We start from the raw sequence: 24605 nt of genomic DNA on the forward strand, positions 1-24605 counted from the left end.
TATTCTCTTTAAATGGCAGATCACTATTCATTTTTAAGTTAATAAATCAAAATATATAAAGCTAAAAAATATGGATTACACCAATGTCTTAGAACCTCAATTAAAATTCTAAGCTTATATCTAAAGCATGTGACAGAAGAAAGGTATCTGTCCTCAGCTGTAGGTTTATAAACATTTATATATACTGTATGTAGATTATATTATATATTGGAATCTTGTGATGATCTGAAATATCAGAAAAAAAAGGTAAATATAGTGTGCCGCATATCAAACAGTTACTGACCTTCTCAGGCTCTTCAAATATGGGCCATCATTGTACACATATTGTAATATCCAAAATGCACAAAGAATAGTACTGTCATTATAGAATAGCTGTCATTCACAGTACACAACACAATATAAGCAATAAAGGGATTTATTCAGCATCATTATTATGATATGGTTTATAAGATCCATGTGCACCAGCATGAGTTTTTTTGTTGTTGTTTTTAATCAAATCTCAACATGAAAAATTGTCATTTTAACAGTATACATATTATAAAAAACATTGACAAAACAAACTTTAAATTATTGGAACAACATTTTCCTTTGTGCTCATGACCATCGATGAGGTTTCATCTATATAGACCCACCCTGATTTTAAGGTTTGTTTGAAAGGCAGAGGTAAAATGAGTCTATCCTTTAAAATATGTACAGTATGTACTCATTAATATTCATGAGCACAAGGAAAAGCTGAGGCATTTTTCAGAATATTGCAACATTGCGAGCGCTTTACTACTACTACTAAATAATAACAAAGGGATCTGGAATAAGATGAAGAGACCGAATACACAAATGGAATTGCAGAGTGTGAGAAAAAAAAAAAGAAAAAAAAAATAGGCCATTAGCAAATGTTAAAAAAAAAAAAGAAAAAAAAAAGAGAAGGGCAAAAATAGTCAAACAAAGAAGTAAAACAGACCAAAAGGAGTACCGTGCCTGTCTGTGGACTCCATCACTCTGCGCTAGAGTTACAATACTGCAATACTCTGAATTCATTCCTGACAGACGGCACCATCTGAATTCAGTTGTTCCACCTCTGGCGGTGGTCCAGGAACCAAATCACACCTTAACTACTTCCCCCACTGGCCCCAAAACTCTCCATCGGCTTTTCCAGCGACCAAGGTGACACAGGTATTGCAGCCAGCAGAGGGTGTACTGATCATTTCCTAAAACTGTTGAGCACCAAAGGAATACAGAGTAAGAGAGGTTATTGGTGTGACGGTGAAGGTCTCATTCTATTAAATCGTATTACAGAAGAACTCACATTTTTGAGGAACTCCTCTGCAACTATGCGAGCCCTGGCGTTGACTGACAGTTTCATCTCACTGATTTCCTTATCGATCTCCTCCATAAAATTGATGACAAAGTCCACTAACTTATGCTTGTACATTTGTTCTGTGTGGAAGTTAGTAATGAGGAAACTGATGTCATATCCCTGACAAATAAAAAAGGAAGGTGTTAAACGTTACATTAAATGTGAACATTTCACAACAGAGAATTTTAGATGTTTGTCAGCAAGATCGTGAAGCAAAATGACACATGCATTGCAAACACCAGGCTTTTTTAACAATAGAAATGGTGTTGCTCTCCCTCACCTCCACAGCTTTTCTCCGCAGGATGAAGAAGTTCTCGGCTCTCATCATCATGAAGCGCATGAACTTGTGACACAGGATCTTTTCGATCTCATCAGCCTTCAGTGGACCAGTTGAGGTGCATCATCCAATCACAGACCATTAAAGATATAAACAACGCATCAAACTGGATTCTTAGCTTGTTATAATTTTCAACACAACCACACGGAATAAGAGATTTTTTTGTACTTCTGGTGTAATAATGACAAAACTGCTTTTTTTATTCACATAAATTGGAAGTATTGATACATTAATCAACCATGATTACATGTTGATTGTTTGTGCTTTTTAGTATTTTAATTTAGATTAGTTAAATTATTTTGAAAATATCAATAATAATTTATTCACTTAAATCCTGTGGCCCCTATGGAAGTTTGCAGCGGCCCCCTAGTGGCCTACTAGGGTTGAGAACCACTGGCATGCTGCGTTCAGTGGACTAAATGTGTTCATTTCAAGAAGTCAGAGTGAAACCAACCTCCCTCGCTTGTCTCATCACCATCACCACAATACTTCTCTTTTTGTATTATTAGTTGCATTTTCAGTATTCAATATGTATACATATTTAAAGGCTCTCAGATAGGATAGGCGAGAATGAGTTGAGAGCAAAACAGCAAATGTACTTGCCTGTTTGACAGCAATGCTGACTCGCACAGAGTTGATGGAACCTTCTATCAGAACCTTCTCTTTATCATTCCTACTGATCACAACAGGCTGAAGCAAAAGCTCTTTACTGCTCCTGGTGAGATGATTAGACAAAAATGGTAAAGCATACACACACGTGCTGTATACCGCAAACTTATGCTAGTATGCTCTTTCAAACTATCTATAACCTAACGGCTCATATCACACTTTAAGGTGAGGTCATGTAGGCCACTCACCTATATGAACCATGTAACTTTTACACACAAATAAAACACACATGCAAACAACAGTCACATACACTTACCGGACTTCAACCTCAGGTTTGTTGTGTCTTTCAACCACCTGTGAGGAGAAGTTTTCCAGACAGAGAGCTGCCTGCAGTGTAGCACGCACCGCATTCAGGTACGGACGCAGAGTCGCCGTCTGACAAAACAAATCAAACTAAATCAGTACTCAGGACTCATGAGGATGATGAACCGTGTCTGCAACCTCACAGCAAGCAAGCACATCGCAAATGGCTCACAACTTCTACTTTAATTGTTCCACACACGCCTGAACCTGCAGGGGAATTCTTGGGATCCTGTCCTCCTCCACAAGCCCTCCGAAGAAAAACAACCTATGCTCTACATCAGTCAACCTGCAAACACTGAATGAATCTCTTTATAGACTGCCTGAAGCCGGTCACTTCCTGAACTTAAACGCAAGTCATAGAGGAAGTGCATACCCTTCTGCATGAAAAATTATACATTTTTAAAACACTGACCCTGTGGGCTTCCTTCAAATTTGAAAGAGCACACTGCATTGAACTAGATACTGAAACATACAGTTGTCTGTACACATAATCAATATTTCTAAGGCAAGTTAATATTGTTATGTAGCAAATGTTGTAATACTGTATAGCTGCAATGAGCACCTATATTGCATGTACTTGTCATATTTTGAACAGAGGCAATGAACACAGGAGTAAACGGCAACCAGATCGATAGATGTGCACTTGTACACGCGTTTATACAAAAATGTAACAATACTGAAGAATAGCAGAACGAGAAAACACTGATATATTTGATAATAAAGGGCTGCATACTAATGATTTGCTCGCTGTTAATATACAGTATGAAAAGAGATCAATTTGAGTTGGCTTGCCCATGATACACAAACCCTAGATTACAAAGCGCTGGGAATGTTACAACATACTAAATGTGAAACGTCAAATAACTATCAGTCAACCCGCGACTGGGGAATATGGGTGGGGATGTTAGCTAGTGATTTAGCACTAACGTTACGTGCCTTCATTTCAATGCAGAAACAAACAGCAATCAGGGGTTTGCGAGACGACGATGTTATTAATCATTTAATAAAAAATGCTATGTATATACAAAATAAAAAAATTCGAAATGCTAAATGGAAATCTTACCATTTCTGTGTACCCGTTGGAGAAGACGGAAGTGCTACAAACACCGGGCGACTTCCGCGAATAAAGCCACTCATCGGAAGATACCAACTTTTCACTAAATAGGGGTGACGAGTATATAATACTAACGGGGTTTTTTTTCTTCTTCTTTCTTTCTTTCCGGCATGCTGTTGAAATTATGCCTTTAAGTGCTTCCTTACCTGGCATTACTCATGATGCATTATTAGTTTGACACTGAGATGCATACCTGCATACGCTGTAGTTTACAGTGATGCGAAATAGATACGATATCATTGTTGTTGAAACTCAAATTTCTCATGCAGTTCCACAGAAATTAACAATAAGTAACGTGCTTACTTTTAGACAAATCACACACACACATATATATATATTTGCCACAAGTTGCTGAAGAGGAAGCTCTGCCCAGGGTTAGTGGTGGCAGCACCAACTTTTTTTATTTGTATAAAGTACTTTTATCTTCATTGCATTTCCCCCTAATCATTTTGGATCATATTCTTCATGAGGGTAAAAAATAAATATAAAATTACATTATAGAACTTTTCCCTTTTTATAAAATATTTTGCATATTATATTTTGTAAATTATTATTTCAATTTATTTTGTATTGCCACTCTTTATACTGTTTATACAGCATAACTATTATTATTCATTATTATTATTATTATAACTGCTCATGGTAATAAAATGAAATTGAATAATTTATAAATCTTCGTATGTCTGTTGTTTAAGGCATCACCATTTTCCATGCATCAAGAAGGTTGAAGTCATTTGTATTTTAAAAACAGAGGTTTATTTGGACATATTTGCTTTTGCAGTCCAGAAACAATGCATATGCAGAGCAAATAAAAAAACAAACAAAAACACTGTTCTAATGCTAACTTATATTTACAAAACGTAAAGCATCCTGTTTAGTAGGCTACATCAGACAAAAGCATGACGTCTCACAGAAACTAAAGTGGGTGTGTCTCTAAGAAGCAGTTTCTAGAAAAACTGCATCAAACCCCAAATTAGCTACAGCATAACCTAAAGTCAACAACAACATATAGTCCAAATGATTATAAAAAAATAAAAAACTCCTCTTGCTAAGAAGCTATAGGCCTACTATACAAAAATATAATTATCCAATTCCAGAGAAAGTCTATTTTGTTTTCTTTGCCTTGGTTGCCTTCTTCACCGCGACTTTGGGCTTTTTTGCAGCTGCTTTCTTCGGTTTGGCAGCCACCTTCTTAACAGCAGTCTTCTTCGTCGTCTTCTTTTTAACTGAGCTTTTCTTGGCGCTCTTCTTTGCACTCACTTTCTTGGTCACGGCTTTTTTGGACGTCGCAGACTTGGCAGGCTTTTCCGTCTTCTTGGTCGCCTTGGCGGCACTTTTCTTTGTCTTTTTCTCAAATTTCTTTTTATTGAGCTTGAATGAGCCGTTGGCCCCCAGTCCCTTGACCTGCACGAGCGTGTCGTTGAGCAGGAGCGCGCGGATGGAATAGCGCAGATACATGCGACCGTTCTGCTGATCAAACCAGCTCACTTTCTTCGCTTCATTGTATATCTTGAAAAGCGATGAGCCGTTTTTCTCGCCCAGGGTTCGGATCGCATCAGTGACGAGCTGGCTGTACTTGCCGGGCCCCTTACTCTTCTTTTTCTTCTTTTTAGCTGGAGAAGAACTTAAGACAGGCTTTGCCTTATTTCCCGATGCCTTCTTTGTTTTGGTTACTGCTGGAGTAACGTTAGGGATTTGGTCGGGTGCTGCTTCGTCGACCTCGGTAGACATGATCAAACTTAATGCGAAAATGTGTTGTTGTTTTTCCGAGAACGCGAGAATATCAGCTCAGAGACGCGAGCATCATCTCAGAGGTTTGAATCATCAGATTTAACTGCAATACGCGGACGTGATTGAAAACAACAACACACTCGGGCGAGGCGCATGTGGAGTTGTGTTTTCTTCCACGACTTTGAGAGCTATTATCTTGTTAATTTGACATACATTATGATTTTAAATTACTCATGATGGAAGTGCAAAAGCTGCTCTTTCCGCGAGTGTTTAAAATTGACCAAATAAACGCAAAACGTTGGCGCGAGAAAGCAAAGAAAAGATCTTGCCCACGTGCCGTACGATTTGGGGTAGGGGCACCTACTTTGCGAACGAAAAACTTTTTATGGATATGCAGTCCGGTCGTGCATTAAACTTGCTATGAAAATTTAGAAAGTAAAGATTCTAGAATTATACTACATAGTACGCGATTACAAAATTACTTCTAAATACAAGCAGTTTAAATTACCTCAACTAACACATAAAACGCCCTCGCGTGGCTGTGTATTGGCAAACTTTTTCCTTGCAGTTCTCTTTCCTGGTGACTTTACATTGTATTCTTCTGTGCCTATTTGTGAAACTTGGATTTTTGCACAAATAAAGACATGAAACGTAGTGTATTTGATATGCTGTTTTACACAAGTCATTACACTTAATGTTTTCAATTGTTTATTATATCAAAGGTTGCAAGAATTTTAACGTGTTTGACTTCTCCTTACTAGAGCAACTAGGCTAAAATGTAAAACTTTCTAGGGCATTTTGACAATCTGGACAAAGCTTGGTGCATATTAGGGCATGGGCCATATTGTTAAAAAAAAAAGAAAAGAAAGTAAATGATAATAATTTAAAGTTTTGTTTTGTTTAGAAGTGAGTCTAATGGGGAATTTTTCTGAATGTTGTGGAATCCGCCCCTAGTTTGGTATGAGTTTGTCTTTTACTAACTTCAGGGGTTGCCACAGTGTAGGGACATTTGTTTAGTCCTAGATAAAGGTTTGGTTAATATTAACAAAATCAAAGGAATATCTTTATGATTATTATTACATCTATAAATGGAATTCACTTAGGCTATCTGGGAACTGTTCAAATGTCTATCTTAATATCTTAAGATAAAGATATCTTAGTAAATATATATATAAAAAGTTCTCAAATCTTAGTAAATATATATATAAAAGGTTCTCAGATCCTAAATTCACTGGTGTTCAATCATTTTAAAAAGGTGTGTGATTTTTGTTGTGTAGGTCAGAAATTAACTATTCTCTAAATTAACTAACTAAACTATTTATTAATATATAATAACTAACTAATTAAGGTAAAAATGTATGAAAAGGCACATATGAATAAGTAGGCATCCTTTGTGGCCAACATATACATTTGTGAGAGTTCATTATTCTGCAACACCACAGTTTACTAAAAACAAAACAAAAGAAAATACTTTCAATATTTTCCAAATCATTGGAAATCTCCTCTACATGCCGTCATCACATACATTTAGCACTAGATGGCAGTCTATGTACTGATAATAGTTTGTGTTGTGATTGTATACAAGATGTTCACATCTTCCGAACACTGCACCCCATTGAATTACACTTTGATGAGAAATCCCCCATCATAGTGATTTTTCATCTCTTCACTACCCACCCCAAAGAGCTGAAAAGCCGTGCATTGACTGTTAGCACATTTACAGTTACACAATTGTTATAGCCACTTCCTGTTGCACATATGCACACAAAGAGCAAACACCTCTCTGTAAAATAGATCCAGCACCTTCTCCTTGCAGACAGAGAAAGTTTAAAGGTCAACGTGTATTATATATATTAGTGTGCAGATGTCTGTCTTTTTTGAATAAGACTGTTAAAAGAGGAATTCCAAGTTTTTATGACCCTTAACAAACTCAGTAAACTTTACACACACTCCAAAACAGGACACACACAGTGAAGAGGCTGAGTTAAAACCTGATGAGGATGTTTATCTTTCTTTTTGAATGTGATTGAATGAGAGTGTGTGATTATTTGTTAATTCTAGATGGATTTGATGGGGAAAATTCATACGACCAGTTAGACGGCGAGTGGTTGCACGTGTGTGTAAAACGGATAGGTAAGAGTGTGTGTGTTTGTGTGTGTTTTAGGGGGTGGGTTTACCGGTGCATGTCAGACAGCAAAGAGCCTCAGTTATCTAGGAATCTGAGCCAAAAGAGCCTCACAAACAGAAGGGAGCGTGCAGGAGAGAAAGAGGGAGGGATAGAAGAGAGAAGATCAAATAAAAGAGAAAAACAGGAAAGGAGACCCTGACAAGCACATAGTGAGAAAGAAAGACAATGTGTAGGACTTGATAGTCTGCAGATGATACCGCTTATAACTTCAGATCTGAAGAGAGAAGAAAAGTCAGTGACACAGGAGCATTGCAAGGGAAAATCCCATTGAAATTAAGTAGTAGAAAGCAGTAGAAGAGATAGAGAAAAAGAGAGGGAACAGGTGCATACTATCTCTTTGGACTCCTGTGGCAGCCTGAGCAGCATGTATGTGCGTGTTGTGATCCTGTTTTTGCTGGGAGCGTACATGATGTGTGTATGTGTGCTTTGTCAGAGGGACATCCTGGTGGCCGGACCCCCCAACAGCAAATGTGAGGGCAGCTGCAGTGCAACAGCATCACCCCCTAAAATACATCACCCTCACCCTCAGGACGCACGACTCAGAAAGACCCCAGAGAACCGCAAAAACGCACAGGTAAGCATTATCTAATAATACCTATACGTAAACATGATCTCCGGTGAGAGATTATTTGAGAGCACATTATTATATTTTTGGTAACACTTTACAGGGTCTCATTTAGTAGCATTGGTTAATGCATTAGCTAAAATGAACTACCAATGAGCACTATATTTTTACAGCATTTATTAATCCTATAATAAAAATGAAGTTTTTATTGTTTTTTCATGTTAGTTCACAGTGCATTAACTAATATGAACAGATACAACTTTCGATTGTAATCGTTGAAATTAATATGAACCATTATCAAATGCTGTGGAAGTATTGTATTGCATTCATCGTGAGTTCATTTTAACTAATTAACTGAGTTTTGTCAGTGTGTTGTGAGGTAAATATATATATTAGGTTATGTAATCCATTCCTTCACCCTAAATACTTTGCATTTAAGATAGCTATATAAATAAGATGATAAATTATGAAGCATTACCACATCAAATAATAATTTCACTCAGTGAATATTAACATTTTAATAGTCACCTTGTTTATTTACCCAAAAGGGGCAAAAATGCATCTGTGTCATTTTGGTCAATGTCAGAAAATATTTAATGAATTAGAAAACAAGCATTAGATAACATTAACTACTATTATCTTTGTTGATACTGACACTTACAGATAAAGTGTTAGCATATGGAGACTTCATATACAATGTTAAATATTATGACTGAGATTAATACACTTACTTGTTTTTAATTGTCTGTGTATGTGCTCGGCAGGTGTCTGATACATCTGAACGTCTCATCCAGCTGCAGCGCTGTATGTTACAGCATGAATCAGTGGCTGTGAGTCAAGGAGATGGGTCTGATTCACTAGTAGCCTTTCTGGCTCTTATGGCAGCAGTGCTGACAGAATGTGACCTCCACTGCCATAGTCAGAGACTCAGACAGATGGCCACCAGACTTGGTTATTATATTCCACAATATATGCCACTCACATCCCCCTAAACACTTACAGTTCCTTCTTAAATGATAGGACTAGCTTAAGTATAGCACATTAATGTGTGCTTCCAATAGGCTATGTTTTATGAACTATAACAACTCTCGCTTTTTTCATTATTTATTTTCATTCCTGGACTTCTCTCAATTAAGTGAACACCCAATTTACACTCAGCAAACAGAGGTGTTCTTAGGAATGTAAGAAAACTGACCCTTGCCTCTATTTGACCCTTTCACAACCTTTCTCTAACCTTTGTATAACCCCACAACAAACTCTAACCATCCTAAAATAGTCAACTAGCAAATAATCAATTAAATAATAATATATTCTTTAAATACTTTAAACATGTTCTGTTTCAGATCATTATTATTTTTTAGTTTATTATCTTATTTGATTGTGTAAATCATATTTGCATTTAATGGTTAAAGGAAATTACAGAGGGAGTTTTAAATCTTAAATTTATTTGTATGAAATTGAATGTCCTACAGGGGCATTGGAAAAATAACCGTCAGGAATAATCATCATAATTGTGTGTTCTAACTAAGTTTTATGCTATTATTTATTTAATTTTTTTGTCTAAGGGACACACTCTCTCTCTTTCTCGATCATAGAAAGTGTAGTGGGCAAAAATGGGGAGAAAGATTTGCTGCTGTTGCTGAAAAGTATCACACATTCTAAACCTAATGGCCTCAAACCAAGGACTCCTACAGGTGAGCTATACAGACAGACACAGAACAAACACCCTATGTTGTCCAGCATACTACTAGAACATTTATTGCACAAATGTTGACAGATGTTTTGTTTGGGTCTGTATGGCAGTGCCTCCCTCTGCAGGCCTTTACCCTCAAGACTGTCATGAGATCTACCAATTAGGAATTAAAGAGAACGGGATCTACACCATACAGCCAGATCCAAAGCGACCAGCATTAGAGGTACAAACATTAAAGTCTGCAGAAACCCAAATACATTTATATCACATTACATCTATTTCACTTATATATTTTGAAATCTAATCCATGTCCAGTGTGAAGTAAAGGGATAGCTCACCCAACAACAAAAAAATTCAAAATGACATTACCCCAGATCACCGGGGTACGAAAAACATTGGACAGCATCCCTATAAGTGTTCATTTTGTAAAGTGTAATACTTTTGAGGGGCAGCACTACATGTGTTCTTTTCCAGGCTGTGTGTGACATGGTTTCAGCTGGTGGGGGATGGACAGTGTTCCAGCGGCGGTTTGATGGACAAATTGGCTTTAACCGAACCTGGCATGAGTACCGTGATGGATTTGGCTCCCCGCAGACAGAGCACTGGTTAGGGAATGCAGCTCTGTCCGTGTTAACCGCAAGTGGGCATCACACGCTCCGCATCACTCTCCAAGACTGGCACGAACAGACACGTCATGCTAACTACAACACCTTTAAAGTGGCTGGAGAAAACCAGAGGTATATGCACATTGCACGCACAGACGTAGATATCTAAAATCTACAAAACATTTGTATCAAAAAGATGGAAATCAATTCAATTTCTTAGAATGATGCATTTGTGATATTCTCTCCATAAGGTTCCGCCTAACTGCTCGAGATTACCATGGCGATGCTGGCAATGCTTTCAGTTATAGCAAACAGTACAATCACGATGGCAGAGCTTTCAGTACGCATGACCAGGATAATGACCGCTACACTGCTGGTAACTGTGCCCGTTACTATGGTGCAGGATGGTGGTTTGATTCCTGCTTGGCCGCTAACCTCAATGGACGCTACTACCACGGGCGTTACAGCGGCATCACGGATGGCATCTACTGGGGCACCTGGTTTATCCTGACTGACTATCGCACAGGGGAAAGATACTCATTTAAGAGTGTTGAAATGAAAATGAGACCAAGGCGGAGCTAAGAATTTCTCTTTTTTAAATGAGATGTTGACACGTAATCATACTCCTGCACTGTGTATTTCCTTTCAATAAATAATTCCTTTCAAACATTTCCTTTCCTTTGTAATTTTATAACCTGGACCAGTCAATATATTGAACTTGAGAACACATTTATAAACATTTATTTTAAAATAAATGTCAAATGCCAAATTTTAAGCAGTCTCCTTTTCTCAGTGTAGCCTTATCAATTTTCAGTTACTGTTGCATTATCATGCTATTCATGCAGCAAATACAGAAATTGATTTTAATTTGAATTAAACCATGGTCTTTATTAAAAGTTGGCATGAAATGAAAATCTATTTTCTAAATGCATGTTACTGATCTTATTGTGTGCTAATTTAGTCTGCTTAAATCCCGCCTCCTTTCATTCAGCCGATCTGCCTTCATCCAACCAACAACCAATGGACCCTACAGTTTTTCCCCCATATTGATAGTCCGTTTTCTCAGATATATGTCATGGAAAAAACTATCTGTTGCTACTTCCCTTTTATTGTGACTTTAACTTAAGGCTCTCTGGAATTTGTTTTGAAGTTGTCAAATACCATACACTTTTCGGTAACACCCAATTTCGATAGTCCACTTTATACATTCTACTAACTATAAGTAACTTTGCAACTACATGTCAAATACCAGTCATTAGAGTATTAGTAGACTGCCTGCTTAATATCTGCTAACACTTTATTTTGATGGCCCCCAACAGACATTCTACTAACCCTAACCTAGCTGTCTACTAATACTCTAATGAGGGTTGGCTGATAGTGTAGTTGCAAATTAATGAGAGTTAGTTGACATGGATGTCTAAAGTGGACTATCGAAATCAAGTGTAACCTAATTGTCCACTGTCCCAGTCAACCGATTTCCTACTGCTCAAGTTTCATGCCAACACCTGTCAGAGTTTATTTTGCGATGCTGACCGTATATTATCTTTAGCTAAAATGCAGAGAGGTCAAAGTTCAAAGGGTTTAAGGTGACCCTTGTGATTGTGCTGCACTTACAATTAAATTAAATCTAAAATTATGCACAGCAATGTTTCCACTTATCAACTGAAATTAATGCAAACTGCAAACCAGCATAAATGGGTACCAAATGGCCGTGTTTCATATGCTCAGCTCATTTCTACCCGTAAACGTTCTCTGTTCAGCCTCCAGATGAACGACTGCCATACCAAAGCTATCCCGCCACTGACACGTTCAAAGCCATAAATCCTTATTACATATTTGACTAAAAGGGATAACAGTAAAGTGTGGACGCATTGAGTTTGAGGGCAAAAAAAAATGTAAAGGGTTTCTTGTAAGCCACTGCGGTCAGAGTGTTGAGAGTACGATGGCATCATAGGTTACAAAATGTAGACAAATAAACTCACATGCACATGGCATTAACAAGACAGCCAAAATAACAGAAAGTGTGTGTGTTACAGAGGGCGAACAGGGGGAGTGGGAATCAGTTGAATCTGCCTCTTTTAGCCGAATTCACAAAGTGATGCCAGTCTGTTCAACACGCTCTCAGTATCTATTAATACCTTTTTGCCTATGATCTGCTGACTACCAACCAGATATGATATTTCGCATACACTCACTAACATACACATTCAAACACACAAAGTCATGCTGTAGTAGTAGTACATTGCAGTTTCTATGGAAGCCCATTTAGCCACATTAGAAAAAAAATGCTTTTGTTTATCATAATTATGAGATTATAGAAATCATGACAGTCATAATTATGACATAGAAAGTCATAATTTCAATATTATTATTGTCATAATTTTGACTTTTTATATCACAATTCTAACAGATTTTTTATGCCATAATACATGTCATGATTGACATTAAATGAATTACTGACAGAGTATTGAATTATGATTAATTTAATTATGGAACTATTGATTGACTTTGCAACTCATCTTATAAAGATGGAAAAATCCAACTTTTCATGTCATAGTTATGATTTACCAAAGCATGATTATTTTCTCGTGTGGCGGAAATGGGTAGTTTTCATCCATTAAGTTAGGCCTGTGTCTACTAGAAGACGGAGAACATGGGACCTCGGAAAATCATTGGGGATAGTTTCGCTCTCAACGGTCAGTCTTTATTATACAAACTAGAAATACAGCTTTATATTTACATTTAAAGTGTTTAAGGACCACGAGGATTTGATGTTCACCTAAAAATGCAGACAGTCTCACAAGCGAATGGCATTGGTACAGGCCTCTCATTTGTGGATGTGCAGTCCATCGTTTGTCACCTTGTTAGTTTGGCTGGTAAATGAACCAGTCGGATCAAAATCAGAACAAATAAACATAGTTACTGTCAATGAAGGCTTCTCTGCTCTTCTCGTTTTCACCATTAAGATCACTACGGTGAAGCAGAAGCCAGATCGGCTGTTACCACAGTATCCTGGCTGAGTGCCTGGCTGGTATGATAAGGAGATAAAAGGAGTGATGGAGAGAGAGATAAAGGGAGAGGGAGAGGGGGAACTGACAGTCTGCAGGCACCCAGTCCGGAAACCCAAAGCGGGCAACAGTTACCCAGCACATCCCCTTAAAGCTGAAAACACTCATGCACGCATACACATAATCTCTTACCACATATTTTTGTATTCTGCACATAGTGGAGAAAAGCTTGTGTGCATTTGTCCCCAGGGAGCTTTCAATACCTAGATATTTGTTTCAGAAGCAGACCTTGCAAAAGTTGAAAAGCTACTTAATATGATGCCATCTTTGATATATTAAATTTTTAATATCTAAATAAGATGATACATATTTATATTTGTAATTATTCATGCTAATCAGGCAGGTAAATAAAAAAATAGGGCCTGAAGTAGTCGCTAAGCATGTTCTCTTAGTGCAGAGTGGCATAATTCTGAATGCAAAGAATGGCCAGAAGATGGCAGCTTTGAGTTAAAAATGACCAAAATCTGACCACCAGCACTTTTTATTTGATTGAAGCATGGTGAAGGTGCTCAGTGCCATCTCAGCAGATTCTTAATAGAAGTCCATTATGGCTTAACATAATAACGACTGGGGAACAACCATTGAGTTTCACCCAATTAACACTGGTACCACCAATAAGCTGGTGTGTGGTGGGTGTTCTGGCGCAATATGGCTGCCGTCGCATCATCCAGGTGGATGCTGCACATTGGTGGTGGTTGAGGAGATCCCTCCTTTCATATGTAAAGCGCCTTGAGTACCTAGAAAAGCGCTATATAAATGTAACGAATTATTATGTATAAAAATATAGCCCAAGATTTGAGTCGCTCTTGTCCCCATCGCTCACTAAAATACCCTTTTTGTTTAGCTTTCTTTCATATTAATTGTTTCCTATGTCCTACTGCCATTCATTTACACACTCAAAACACACTGATGCAGTTGTTTAATATGGCACTATGTTAACAGATAGCAGGTATACTTTGCTCATGATCTTGCGAACTGTCACTTTTAAATCTTTAGAAATCAGTGAGACACATTCTCTGATTTAATGATATATACGCATTCAATAAAATGTCAGAATAAAGTTGCAAAGTGACATTACTTTTGAAATATCTTAGAATGCAATTTGAACAGGAACTCAATGCTAGGACTTCCTAACCATTAATAAAAAGATGCTTAAATCTAGCTTTGGCTAATTTACCTTCAATGGGCCTTCAGGAAGAGCTGCTACTTTGCTGGCATCCCATCCCAGTGATACACACCATCTTTAAACAATTTCACACAGGAATACATACTTAGATTTGTAAGATGTAAGTATGCTAATTTCAAATGTGTCCTGACTGAAATCTGAAGCATCAGCTCTGTTATGTTGCTCTGGTAATTGCCTGCACAATGTGTGTGACATGAAATTAATTGGTTGCATTGGGAGTGGCTGCACTTAACGAATGTAAGACGTGAGCAAAAGCAAGTGTCCGTTACAGCACCTGTCCATCTGTCTGAAGAGGGATGTGCATGTGTATGACACACACATTGCGGTGCACCAGCGCTCCGTTTCATACCGGAATTCAGGCAGCAGCCCTGTATCCTGATGTGGTGAAAACCAGGCCTGCAAGGCATTCTGGGTATGGGAGGGGGAGAGGGTTATTCACACTACAACATCTTCACACACATTCACAAACAGATGCACAAAATGTACACACACACTGAACGTTTTTATGATTTCCACAGAAAAGGTATAAACTGTATGCTTTCAGATATCAATAATTCAAAATCATGTCTGAAATAGAAATAATTATAATAGAAGAATGTATGGATTTCATAATTAAAGCCCTTAAACAGCTGTAATTTGATTATATATGCTTAACTGCGGTTTCATAAAAGACTGACAGCATATTTGGTGTGTCATGTAATCAATATCTAATCTAATATCCAATCTAATATCAATAATATTTATTTACAGAACAAAAAAAAGTATTAACAATACAAAAGTGTGATTTGTGTAAAACAAAAACAAGGAATTGACAAAGATCAAACTTGGCACTCATAATCTCAGTGAAAGTGAAAGGATGACTATAAATAACTGTTAATGTGCATATATTGTGGGTAGTTTAATATTCCCTTCTGATAAAAGGAAAATATGATTGGCAGGTTGTTACTGCAGTAGGCTGTTAATACTGCCTTCCTTATTCTCTTTTGCGGAGGAAATGAAAAGGCAATTAAGGGATCATGGGCTACATTGTTGAGCTCACTCTGTCAAGTAGAAAGACAGAGAGAGAGAGAGAGAGAGAGAGAGAGAGAGAGAGAGAGAGAGAGAGAGAGAGAGAGAGAGAGAGAGAGAGAGAGAGAGAGAGAGAGAGAGAGAGAGAGAGGGGCAGAAAGAATAAGGTTCTAGGTCCAAATGTTTATCATACACTCTGTTAAAAACTTACAAAAGCTGTCACTGGGATGGTACCCTTTAAAAAGGTTCTAACATCAAGTCAAGTCACCTTTATTTATTAGTGCTTCATACAATACAGATTGTTTCAAAGCAGCTTTACAGTGATAAACATGCCTTTCGGTGTTGATTCAGTTCCGTTGTAAAGAAAATCAATTATTAGATGAGTTAAATTCATTTATAAAGCAGTTCTGCAAACAATTATGGCATCGTCCAACTCAGTTCAGTTCTCTACAACAGTGTCAGAACAGCCAGATGAATATTGATGAATATTAATAATGTTAACTTTTGGTACCAATGTGTACTTTTGAGCTAATATGCACTCTTTAGGTATGGTGCACCTTTTGAAAGAGTCCCGCCCCAGCTTTTGTACCTTTTTTTCTGAGTGTACATGTTTTAGGTTTTATGAAATCTTAAGTGTTGTTTCAACTCAAGTATATACTCTATCAGATGCTGCAATTTCTTCAAAGGAACACAACCAAAGATTGCACATTGGTCATCCTTTTGACTATGAGTTGACTATGTATAGCCTACTGGAAATCACCAGTTTTATTAAATGCTGCTTTTTATTGCATTCACCAGCAATTTGATTACTTTAAATAATGAAGCAGAAGAGAAAGGATTGTTGTACAAAATCACAACAAACCAGGTTGTAAAATGGAATTTATGTGAAAATGTTAAGTTCTTTAAGTCACTTTTTCATCACGGTGGAAATGTGAAGAGACGAAATTATAAAAAAAATTATTAAATTTGTATGTGTGATGTTCATAAATGTTAGAAAACAGAACTTATATTAGCTATAAATTAGCAGGTTTTCTTGTTGAATGTATGTTTAAACATTGAAAATGACAATGGTCTGATTTTGAATGGCGGCGAGCGATGTGAAGGCATGTCATCTATTTATATCTCTATCTCCCTCCGTCTCATTTACCCTGCCTGACTCCCTCTCACTTTCTCTCTCTCTCTCTCTCTCTCTCATCAAAGTGATGGAGAGATCCTATGAGAGTCAGGGTAGGTGGTCAGCGGTTTCGTGTTGTCATTGACCGCGCACGAGACGTATCTGCCGAGACAGACAATACGCGCGCGCTGGCCAGAAACTTATTCCCTGAATAATTAAAGCCAAGGAGAAGTCGACGGAGGACGTTGCATTGCTTCGTATAAAAAAAAGAAAGAAAACTCACTTCACCTGGAGGCGCAAAGCATTTTTCAGGTGCTATAGCCTACTATAGGCTACTTTATCTAAAGTTTCATAAACTCCAAACTTTTATTTTCTTAAGTAGGCCAAATGCATTGAATTTATTAGGAAAAACAATAGGCTACAATCTGTAGGCTATTATCTGATATATATATATATATATATATATATATATATATATATATATATATATATATATATATATATATTTATTTATTTTTTTACATAGGCTAAATCTTATATAGCCTAAATAATATAAAAAAAATAAAAAATTCCGCATAAATCGTTTTCCAAAACAAATGACACCCATTCGCATACGCTAACGAAAAGAGACGCGTGTTGTAAATTGGAGTTTCAGGTGTCAAGCTGGAAAAAGGGCAAACTCTAATTGGCTAGAAAAGCATATATGCTGGCGGGAGGAGTCCGCCCTCGGCCTCATATACAACTATTTTGCACGTTGGTTTTCACTAGTCGCTAGTGTGACTACCTGTGGTGATCATCCCGAAGCTCATCACCGTAGGCACGAGTACCTTTGAGCTGTAGGCGCGTGTCATTGAGTAAGAGTGACGAGATAATAAGGTCCGATACTCTACTTGGACTATTTTTTTTCCAACCTCAGCTTTTCTCCCACCGAGCAGGATTTGTTTAAACGTTTTCGAAGGAGCTAAATCAGTTCATGCCAACACAGATGATGTAATCAGCCGTGGCATTTGTGTGGTATTTGCACGCGCGAGATCACTATCTTTGAGGGCATCGCTCCGCGCGCATCCCTTTGAAAGCGTGTACACCGCTGCCAGTGAGTCTAACCGATCAAGTCACACGACAGACACGCGAACTCCTGTCCTGACTTAATATTTCATTACATCATTTACGTTTACGCGGCCATATGTAGGCTACTAAATCATTTAGGCTTATATTTAAGATATTCAAGAAATCAACACTTGGGAAAAACACGCTGGATAAACTTGGAATAACTTTTTTAAAGCACAGGAGCATTTGCATCCGTGTCCTACGGGAAAGCATCATAACATGATGGAGCACCCTTCGGAACCCCGGTGGATGATGCACGCTCATCATTCAGCCTTAATGGGTACCTCAGATTCAGTGTCTCCGCACTCTGGTTTAGGACATCATTGTTCGGGATATATGGAGCAAGGTGCCCCATTATTACCACCAGACGAGGTAGATGTATTTCTCAGTCATTTAGACTCTCAAGGAAACCCCTATTACCACACACACGGGTCCCACTCTCATACTCGTGCACGAATGTCTTACAGTCAAACGCATGGTGAGTAGGCCTGGAACTCTCTTGCCATTTTTTGCGTGTTTAGCTTCTTATGTTTTTGGCACTATTATGAGTTTGAACGAAATACTTTTCACTTGCTCACTTTTTTTCTACTAAAACTGTCGGTCACATTTATTGGGTCACAAGGCTACTAATTGTATTGCCAAACAATTTCCACCATAATCAGTCTCTCGAAGATTCATCTGCGAAAGAATAGTCATATTTCAATAGTAAATTATTATTAAATAATGTTGCGATTGTGAAATTCTGCCATGTGATATTTATTTTAATGAACAGAAGTTCAAATTGTATCTTAAGTTAGTTTGACGAATCTTTTCACAAATTTAGCTAAGGTTATACGCATAGTTTATACGCACAACACATTAATTGTGTTAAGTAGGCAATATGCAAATTTTAGGCCTACAAATAAATTATTTAATATATTATTATTTTATTGTTATATCATTATTTAATATATGTTTTACAATTAGCTATTATATTATATTTAGGCTTTGTTTAAAATTTTAGCAAAAAATAGCGAATGCGTTTTGAATAATGACAACATTTCGTTTCGCGGAAATTAAAATAACATCTAACATCGAGGGCAATGAATTTTTAAGTTTTCAAATATTTTGATAATTAATTCTGACTTCAATTGATACAATAATATTTTTGCGTCTCCGCTGAGATATCTGACCTCCCACAATATTTAACCTAATTTGTCAGTCACTTTTGATAGGTGCGATTTAAAACATTTAGGAGTTTCCTCATTTGTGTAATCATCAGGCTGGTGTAATACAACACTGCACTCTTTTTTATAGCTTTAAAGTGTGGTTAAATGCGGAGAGAAGTTCAAATTGAATTGACTTTAGCAATGCACGTGTATACAATTGTTCTTTCTAATGTTTTTTCCATCCTTTTTTTCTTTTGGAAGCACGGTTTACTGGTGGCTCAATGTGTCGACCTCACCTTATCCCCACTCAAGGTCTTTCATTACTGGACAACAGTAAATCGACTTTCTCGGCGGCCCAGCACCACAGCTCATGGGCCGTCAGCCACCTGGGCAAAGCGGTTTTGCATTCAGCAGGCGCCGAAAACTCAAACGGCCTATTCACGAGCACCGGTACTCCTGCCCCAGGTTCAGTGCAGTGCCTGTCAATGACGCAACACCGCAGCCCTCAGCTCTACTGCCTACCCCCTACTCCACCCAAAGATGCGTCCCCTGACCCTGCGTGTGCTGCTGTGAGGGACGCTGGGAAGTACCATCTCCATCTTGTCGACGGGATGAAGATGGAGTGCTCCAGTCCAATCCGTAGCAACCTCGCGCAAACTACAACTCATATACCTTCATATTCCGATTACGCTTTAGCTGGAGCGCACGAGTACCCCGGCGGCATGTTTCACTCCAGAGGTCTTCTCGGCAGCAGCGCGTGCCACATGACGTCAAAATGCAAAAGCAAAACCCGCGCTTTCTCAGGTAAGTTCAAAGTTCATATTAACAGTGGAACTTATAACTGGTTAATTGTCTAGCTTTAAACATATGTTGCCGGTAAATGAACCAAACTTATTGAGTTCGTGTAACAATATAAGCCTACCGAATAAGGCTACTTTTATTATTTTAAGGAACAGGTAAATACCAATTGGCATTGCAATAAATTATATGTAGCATGGACATTGTAATGTCTTGCCATAATTTGAACTTTGTTCACACACACACACACACACACACACACACACACACACACACACACACACACACACACACACACATACAATATATATATATATATATATATATTATAAATATTAAGGGTCCAATTACATAAACACAACCGATTTTAATTAGTTATATTTCTGCTTAATTGACTCATTTGACTCAATTGACTTAATTGACTTAATTAATAATTATTAATTAGACTAAGAAACATAATTTGCCCTATTAGTATTTTTTATTATTCATAATGTCATAAAAATTTATAATAATAATTTAAGTTGTTTTGCTAAATGGTCACAAATGTACTGTATTCTTCTAGTGCTGTTTTGGGCCATGTCAGATGGTTAAGCCTAACATGCTTCGACAATAAATAGTTGTAATGTAAAAAGTTATAATTAACTTTTAATTCATCCAACTAATGCATTAAATAAGTAAGTTGTTTTACCTTGAATACTGTTGCTTCCTGTTGGGTGCTATTCTTTAGACCCCCACTAAATGGCTGCACTTATCGGTACACCTGATCGGGAGAACCGATAACTCAAAAGTAGAAAAAAAGTTTGAATTACTGTAAAACAAATATTAAACTAAGCATCAGTCTATCTCTATGTGTAATAAATACTGTCAGCATGAATAAGTTGTTTACATTTTTTTTATTTCCTCTCTCCTCATTTTTTGCATCTCTGTGCCGGAAGGGCGTGAATGTGTGAATTGTGGAGCTACATCAACTCCCCTGTGGCGGAGGGATGGAACAGGTCATTATCTGTGTAACGCATGTGGACTCTATCACAAGATGAACGGCCAGAACCGACCACTCATCAGACCCAAGCGCAGACTGGTTAGTCCGGCACACATATATATATATATATACACACACCTTTACATAAACACATGTTCAAACATGTTAGAAGACACTGCTCTAATAGAAAACTGAAACTTCTCCAAAAACAACTTAGATTGTGTACAAGCTGTACATATGTTTTCCTAGGTATCAAACCCATGACTGCATTGCTCTATTGTTTGAGCTATAGGATTGTTCTGACAAACTAATGCTAATGCAGATGTGCATTTATACTGTTGAAATGTTAATGAACAACGAAAATTGTTCATCTATGTACTACTAATTTGTAGAGCACTACAGGGAAAACTGTCCTATGTTTCTTGAGTAGTGTTTCACTTTCGATAATATTTTTCCCATGTAACGTATGATGTCAAGTCAGAAAATGTGCACTGACAATGAAGAGAGAAAAAGAGCGAAAGGCCTGTGTGTGAGAGTGTGTGATGGACTATTGAGTTTCCATGGCCTTACTGACAGGTTTAAATAGCAAGTAATGAATTAGAATTCATTAACAAGTGTAAACTTGACCAGAAATCAAATAGTTCTTATATTCCTGGCAGGCCTATCATCTTACCTTAATTCCTCGTATCACATGATTGTAATGTTGTAAATTCCCGTCCACCAAATATATTTTTATGGTGAGCAAATACATGAACACAGTTTACAATTTCATATTCGTGAAAGCCCAGTGCAATGGTTAAGCACAAAGCGGCTGAAAAACTGCCGTCACTGACAATGAAGGGAAATGTAATAAATCAGCTCAAAAGTGACTGTGTCTACATATTTTGTGTGACCCTCCATTCAGAGCATATTAGCTGTAAATTAGGCTGACTAGCTTCAGGTCTCTTTCTTGAGTCAGTGTGTGATGTGCTTCTGCACCAGCTACAGGTCGTATATTTGAAGAGCGCCTGCAGAGACAGCTCGGTCCATTTGTTTCCTTGGCAGGATGTCTGCCCGGTACCGATAACTTTGTGAGACCCAAAAACGCTTCCTTTTGCGGTTGTTTTCTTGCTGTATTTTCTTTCGGCATGTTGAGAATCTACTATACCTGTATAGTTATGTGAATTTATGGTATTTGAGGACGTACTTCTGTTTAACGTGTGAGTTTGAGAGTTAAAGTAAATATTCTTACCAAGCCAGCATCATAATGTTTCTTAATTCAGTTTCAATTACAAAACTTATTTTATCATTATCAAATAGTATTTCTCCATGTCTAAACATTTATTTAAAACATTATTGTAGTAAGTTCATAAGCAATGCACACGTCTGTTCTCTTACTGTATAACACAAATCTGCATTCAGTTTACTAAAATGGCTCACTGAGTCCTTGAGAAAAGAATAGTGTAAAGATAGACCAATACATGTTTTGGTTTGTCAGTTGTGCCAGTAACAAAGTTGTCACATTAAGCTCGTAAGAGAGTGTTTTCTGTGTATCTGTGGGCCAGCCTATGTCCAAAAGGAACAGGACAGAACAGAACAGCATGCTGCTATCAGGTCTACATTTTCTGACATTCCACACAGGATTTGGACTAGCAATCTTCATATTATTGCTGTAGGGTTTAACTACGGCTCCATTCACCAGTCTTTCAGTATCTTTTTAATGCTTATAATGAGTAACAAGATACTCTGCAAAGTAGAAAAATATGGACTTAATAAATCATTTAAATTATTTCAGATTTTTTGTATTAATATACATTTTTAAAATATTTTAAAATGATTATATATTAAATTTTTATTATTTTTGTCAAGCTTAAATCAAAAGTAATTTTATAATATTATAATACGTATCATTTCACAGTCATACGGAGCCCCTAAAGGGACATGGTTGATGACATGGGAGGAGAAAACAATATTTAAATGCTTTTGCTTTCTCTGGCAAAAGTTTTGCATTCCCCTGAGAAACTTTGCGTTCGCTCGCAAAAAAAAAAACGTTTGAAATGCAAAGTTTCTCGGGGGAGCACAAAAGCACTGACTTATTATTTTTCCTCCCATCTCATTCTTTTTTTCCATCACCTTGTCCCCTATACAGTCAGAATATACTTTTTGAAATTCAATGTTTCATTCATGAGACAAACAAGCACTTCCTGTATATAAACATTTACTGCATCAGAGAACAGATTACACCTTTAATACCAGAGTGACCAAATTATGCATAGCTTCAGGCCTTACCTTATTAGGCTTGATTGAATCAGGGTTTTTTTTCATTAATCAATTTCTTCTCACCAAACATCTTTCATTTTATGTGCTTTTTATGTTTCAGTCAGCATCTAGACGAGCAGGCACCTGTTGTGCCAACTGCCAGACAGGGACCACTACACTTTGGAGACGTAATGCCAATGGAGAACCGGTCTGTAATGCCTGCGGCCTATACTATAAACTACACAATGTGAGTAAATGTGTATCTGTCTAGCTTTACGCACTTTGTATAGACAGAAAACACCAAAATTAAAACATATATGTTGAATTTCTATTTGTAAGAGGTTAACATCCATTGTTTGCATTATAAATGATCTAGTTTGCACCTAAAGTGGACTCTTTTTAATGTTAAATATGCTGGTAGTCTATCATCCTACTATTTAAAAAAATTAAAGAGTGTAATTATTGTATAAATGTTGTAATAGAGTGGTGCAAGACTAATTTGTTCTACAATGTAAACCACTCACACCTCAGACATTCTTATTAGAAACATATGTTTAAAAAAAAAAAAACTATTATAAAAATAACAAAATTCACGTTTTCAATATGAGTGTGTAATTTGCATTTTAGAGCAAAACGTTCAAGTGTTTTCAAGTTATGTTTACCACAGACCTTACTTTACTCATAAATTAAAAATCCTGATAAAACATCATCCCTGCACCACTTTTAGTTTTGTATAAATGTATAGTGTGTATGTCTATGTTTGTGCATTCAGGTGAACCGTCCACTAACTATGAAGAAAGATGGGATTCAGACGCGCAATAGGAAAATGTCAGGCAAACCTAAGAAGAGGAGAGGAGAGCAGCAATTTCAATTTCAGCAATTTGACAGTTGTGTGCACAACAAACAATCCACCTTCAGCCACATGGCCAACATGCCCCACCCCTTCAACATGACTCCTCCCATTCAATTACGTCCTGCATTCAGTCACAGCAGCTTAGTCACTGCTATAGGCTGAGACACACCTGTGAACACACCATTCTGCATTCTTCAAGGTCAAGGACATTTCATTTATGTTTCATGTTCTTTATGCAAATAATACAACTCTATTCGGGCTTGATTTAAATAGTTGCACTTTATTTTGTGGATTTTTGACATCTGTTTTAAGCCAACATAGAATCTGATTGTAGTAGTACATCAAGAGTTTAATTAATTGGCCAGTACTCATTAATAATAAATATTCCCTATTTATTCAAATATAATCACAAGTATAACTGTTATGCCTGATTATGTCATCTATATACCACTGCACTGTGTCTCATGTAACTGTGAAGAAGGAAGTAGTAATAATAATATAAATACAACATTTTCTAAACCATTTGTAATTATATAATTATTTCTTT

At 37.2% G+C, this 24605-nt stretch overlaps 4 protein-coding genes across 4 annotated transcripts; 2 read left to right on the forward strand and 2 right to left on the reverse strand.

The window, feature by feature from the left end:
* Positions 1–399: 399 nt before the first annotated feature.
* arpc4 (actin related protein 2/3 complex, subunit 4) lies at positions 400–3796 on the reverse strand. The gene is made up of 6 exons (XM_084426001.1): positions 3727–3796; positions 2617–2735; positions 2295–2406; positions 1635–1730; positions 1304–1474; positions 400–1211 (listed from the first exon to the last, which is right to left on the reverse strand). The coding sequence occupies exons 1-6, from the start codon at positions 3727–3729 to the stop codon at positions 1206–1208; spliced, it is 507 nt and encodes a 168-aa protein (XP_084282127.1). The 5' UTR covers positions 3730–3796; the 3' UTR covers positions 400–1205.
* A 726-nt stretch (positions 3797–4522) lies between these two features.
* h1-10 (H1.10 linker histone) lies at positions 4523–6155 on the reverse strand. Its single transcript, XM_084425997.1, has one exon. The coding sequence runs from the start codon at positions 5506–5508 to the stop codon at positions 4882–4884; it is 627 nt and encodes a 208-aa protein (XP_084282123.1). The 5' UTR covers positions 5509–6155; the 3' UTR covers positions 4523–4881.
* A 1574-nt stretch (positions 6156–7729) lies between these two features.
* Positions 7730–11238, forward strand: LOC311301119 (fibroleukin). The gene is made up of 6 exons (XM_084425990.1): positions 7730–8270; positions 9026–9212; positions 9857–9955; positions 10065–10177; positions 10429–10691; positions 10811–11238. Exons 1-6 carry the CDS (start codon positions 8061–8063, stop codon positions 11139–11141), a joined length of 1203 nt encoding a protein of 400 aa, XP_084282116.1. The 5' UTR covers positions 7730–8060; the 3' UTR covers positions 11142–11238.
* Positions 11239–18127: 6889 nt separating this feature from the next.
* Positions 18128–24369, forward strand: gata2b (GATA binding protein 2b). Its single transcript, XM_084425988.1, has 5 exons — positions 18128–18520; positions 19452–19994; positions 20924–21066; positions 23327–23452; positions 23978–24369. Exons 1-5 carry the CDS (start codon positions 18262–18264, stop codon positions 24218–24220), a joined length of 1314 nt encoding a protein of 437 aa, XP_084282114.1. The 5' UTR covers positions 18128–18261; the 3' UTR covers positions 24221–24369.
* The last annotated feature ends 236 nt before the right edge of the window (positions 24370–24605 follow it).

Source organism: Rutilus rutilus, assembly GCF_951802725.1.
Source record: "Rutilus rutilus genome assembly, chromosome: 12".
In the NCBI taxonomy this organism is placed as follows: Eukaryota; Metazoa; Chordata; class Actinopteri; order Cypriniformes; family Leuciscidae; genus Rutilus; species Rutilus rutilus.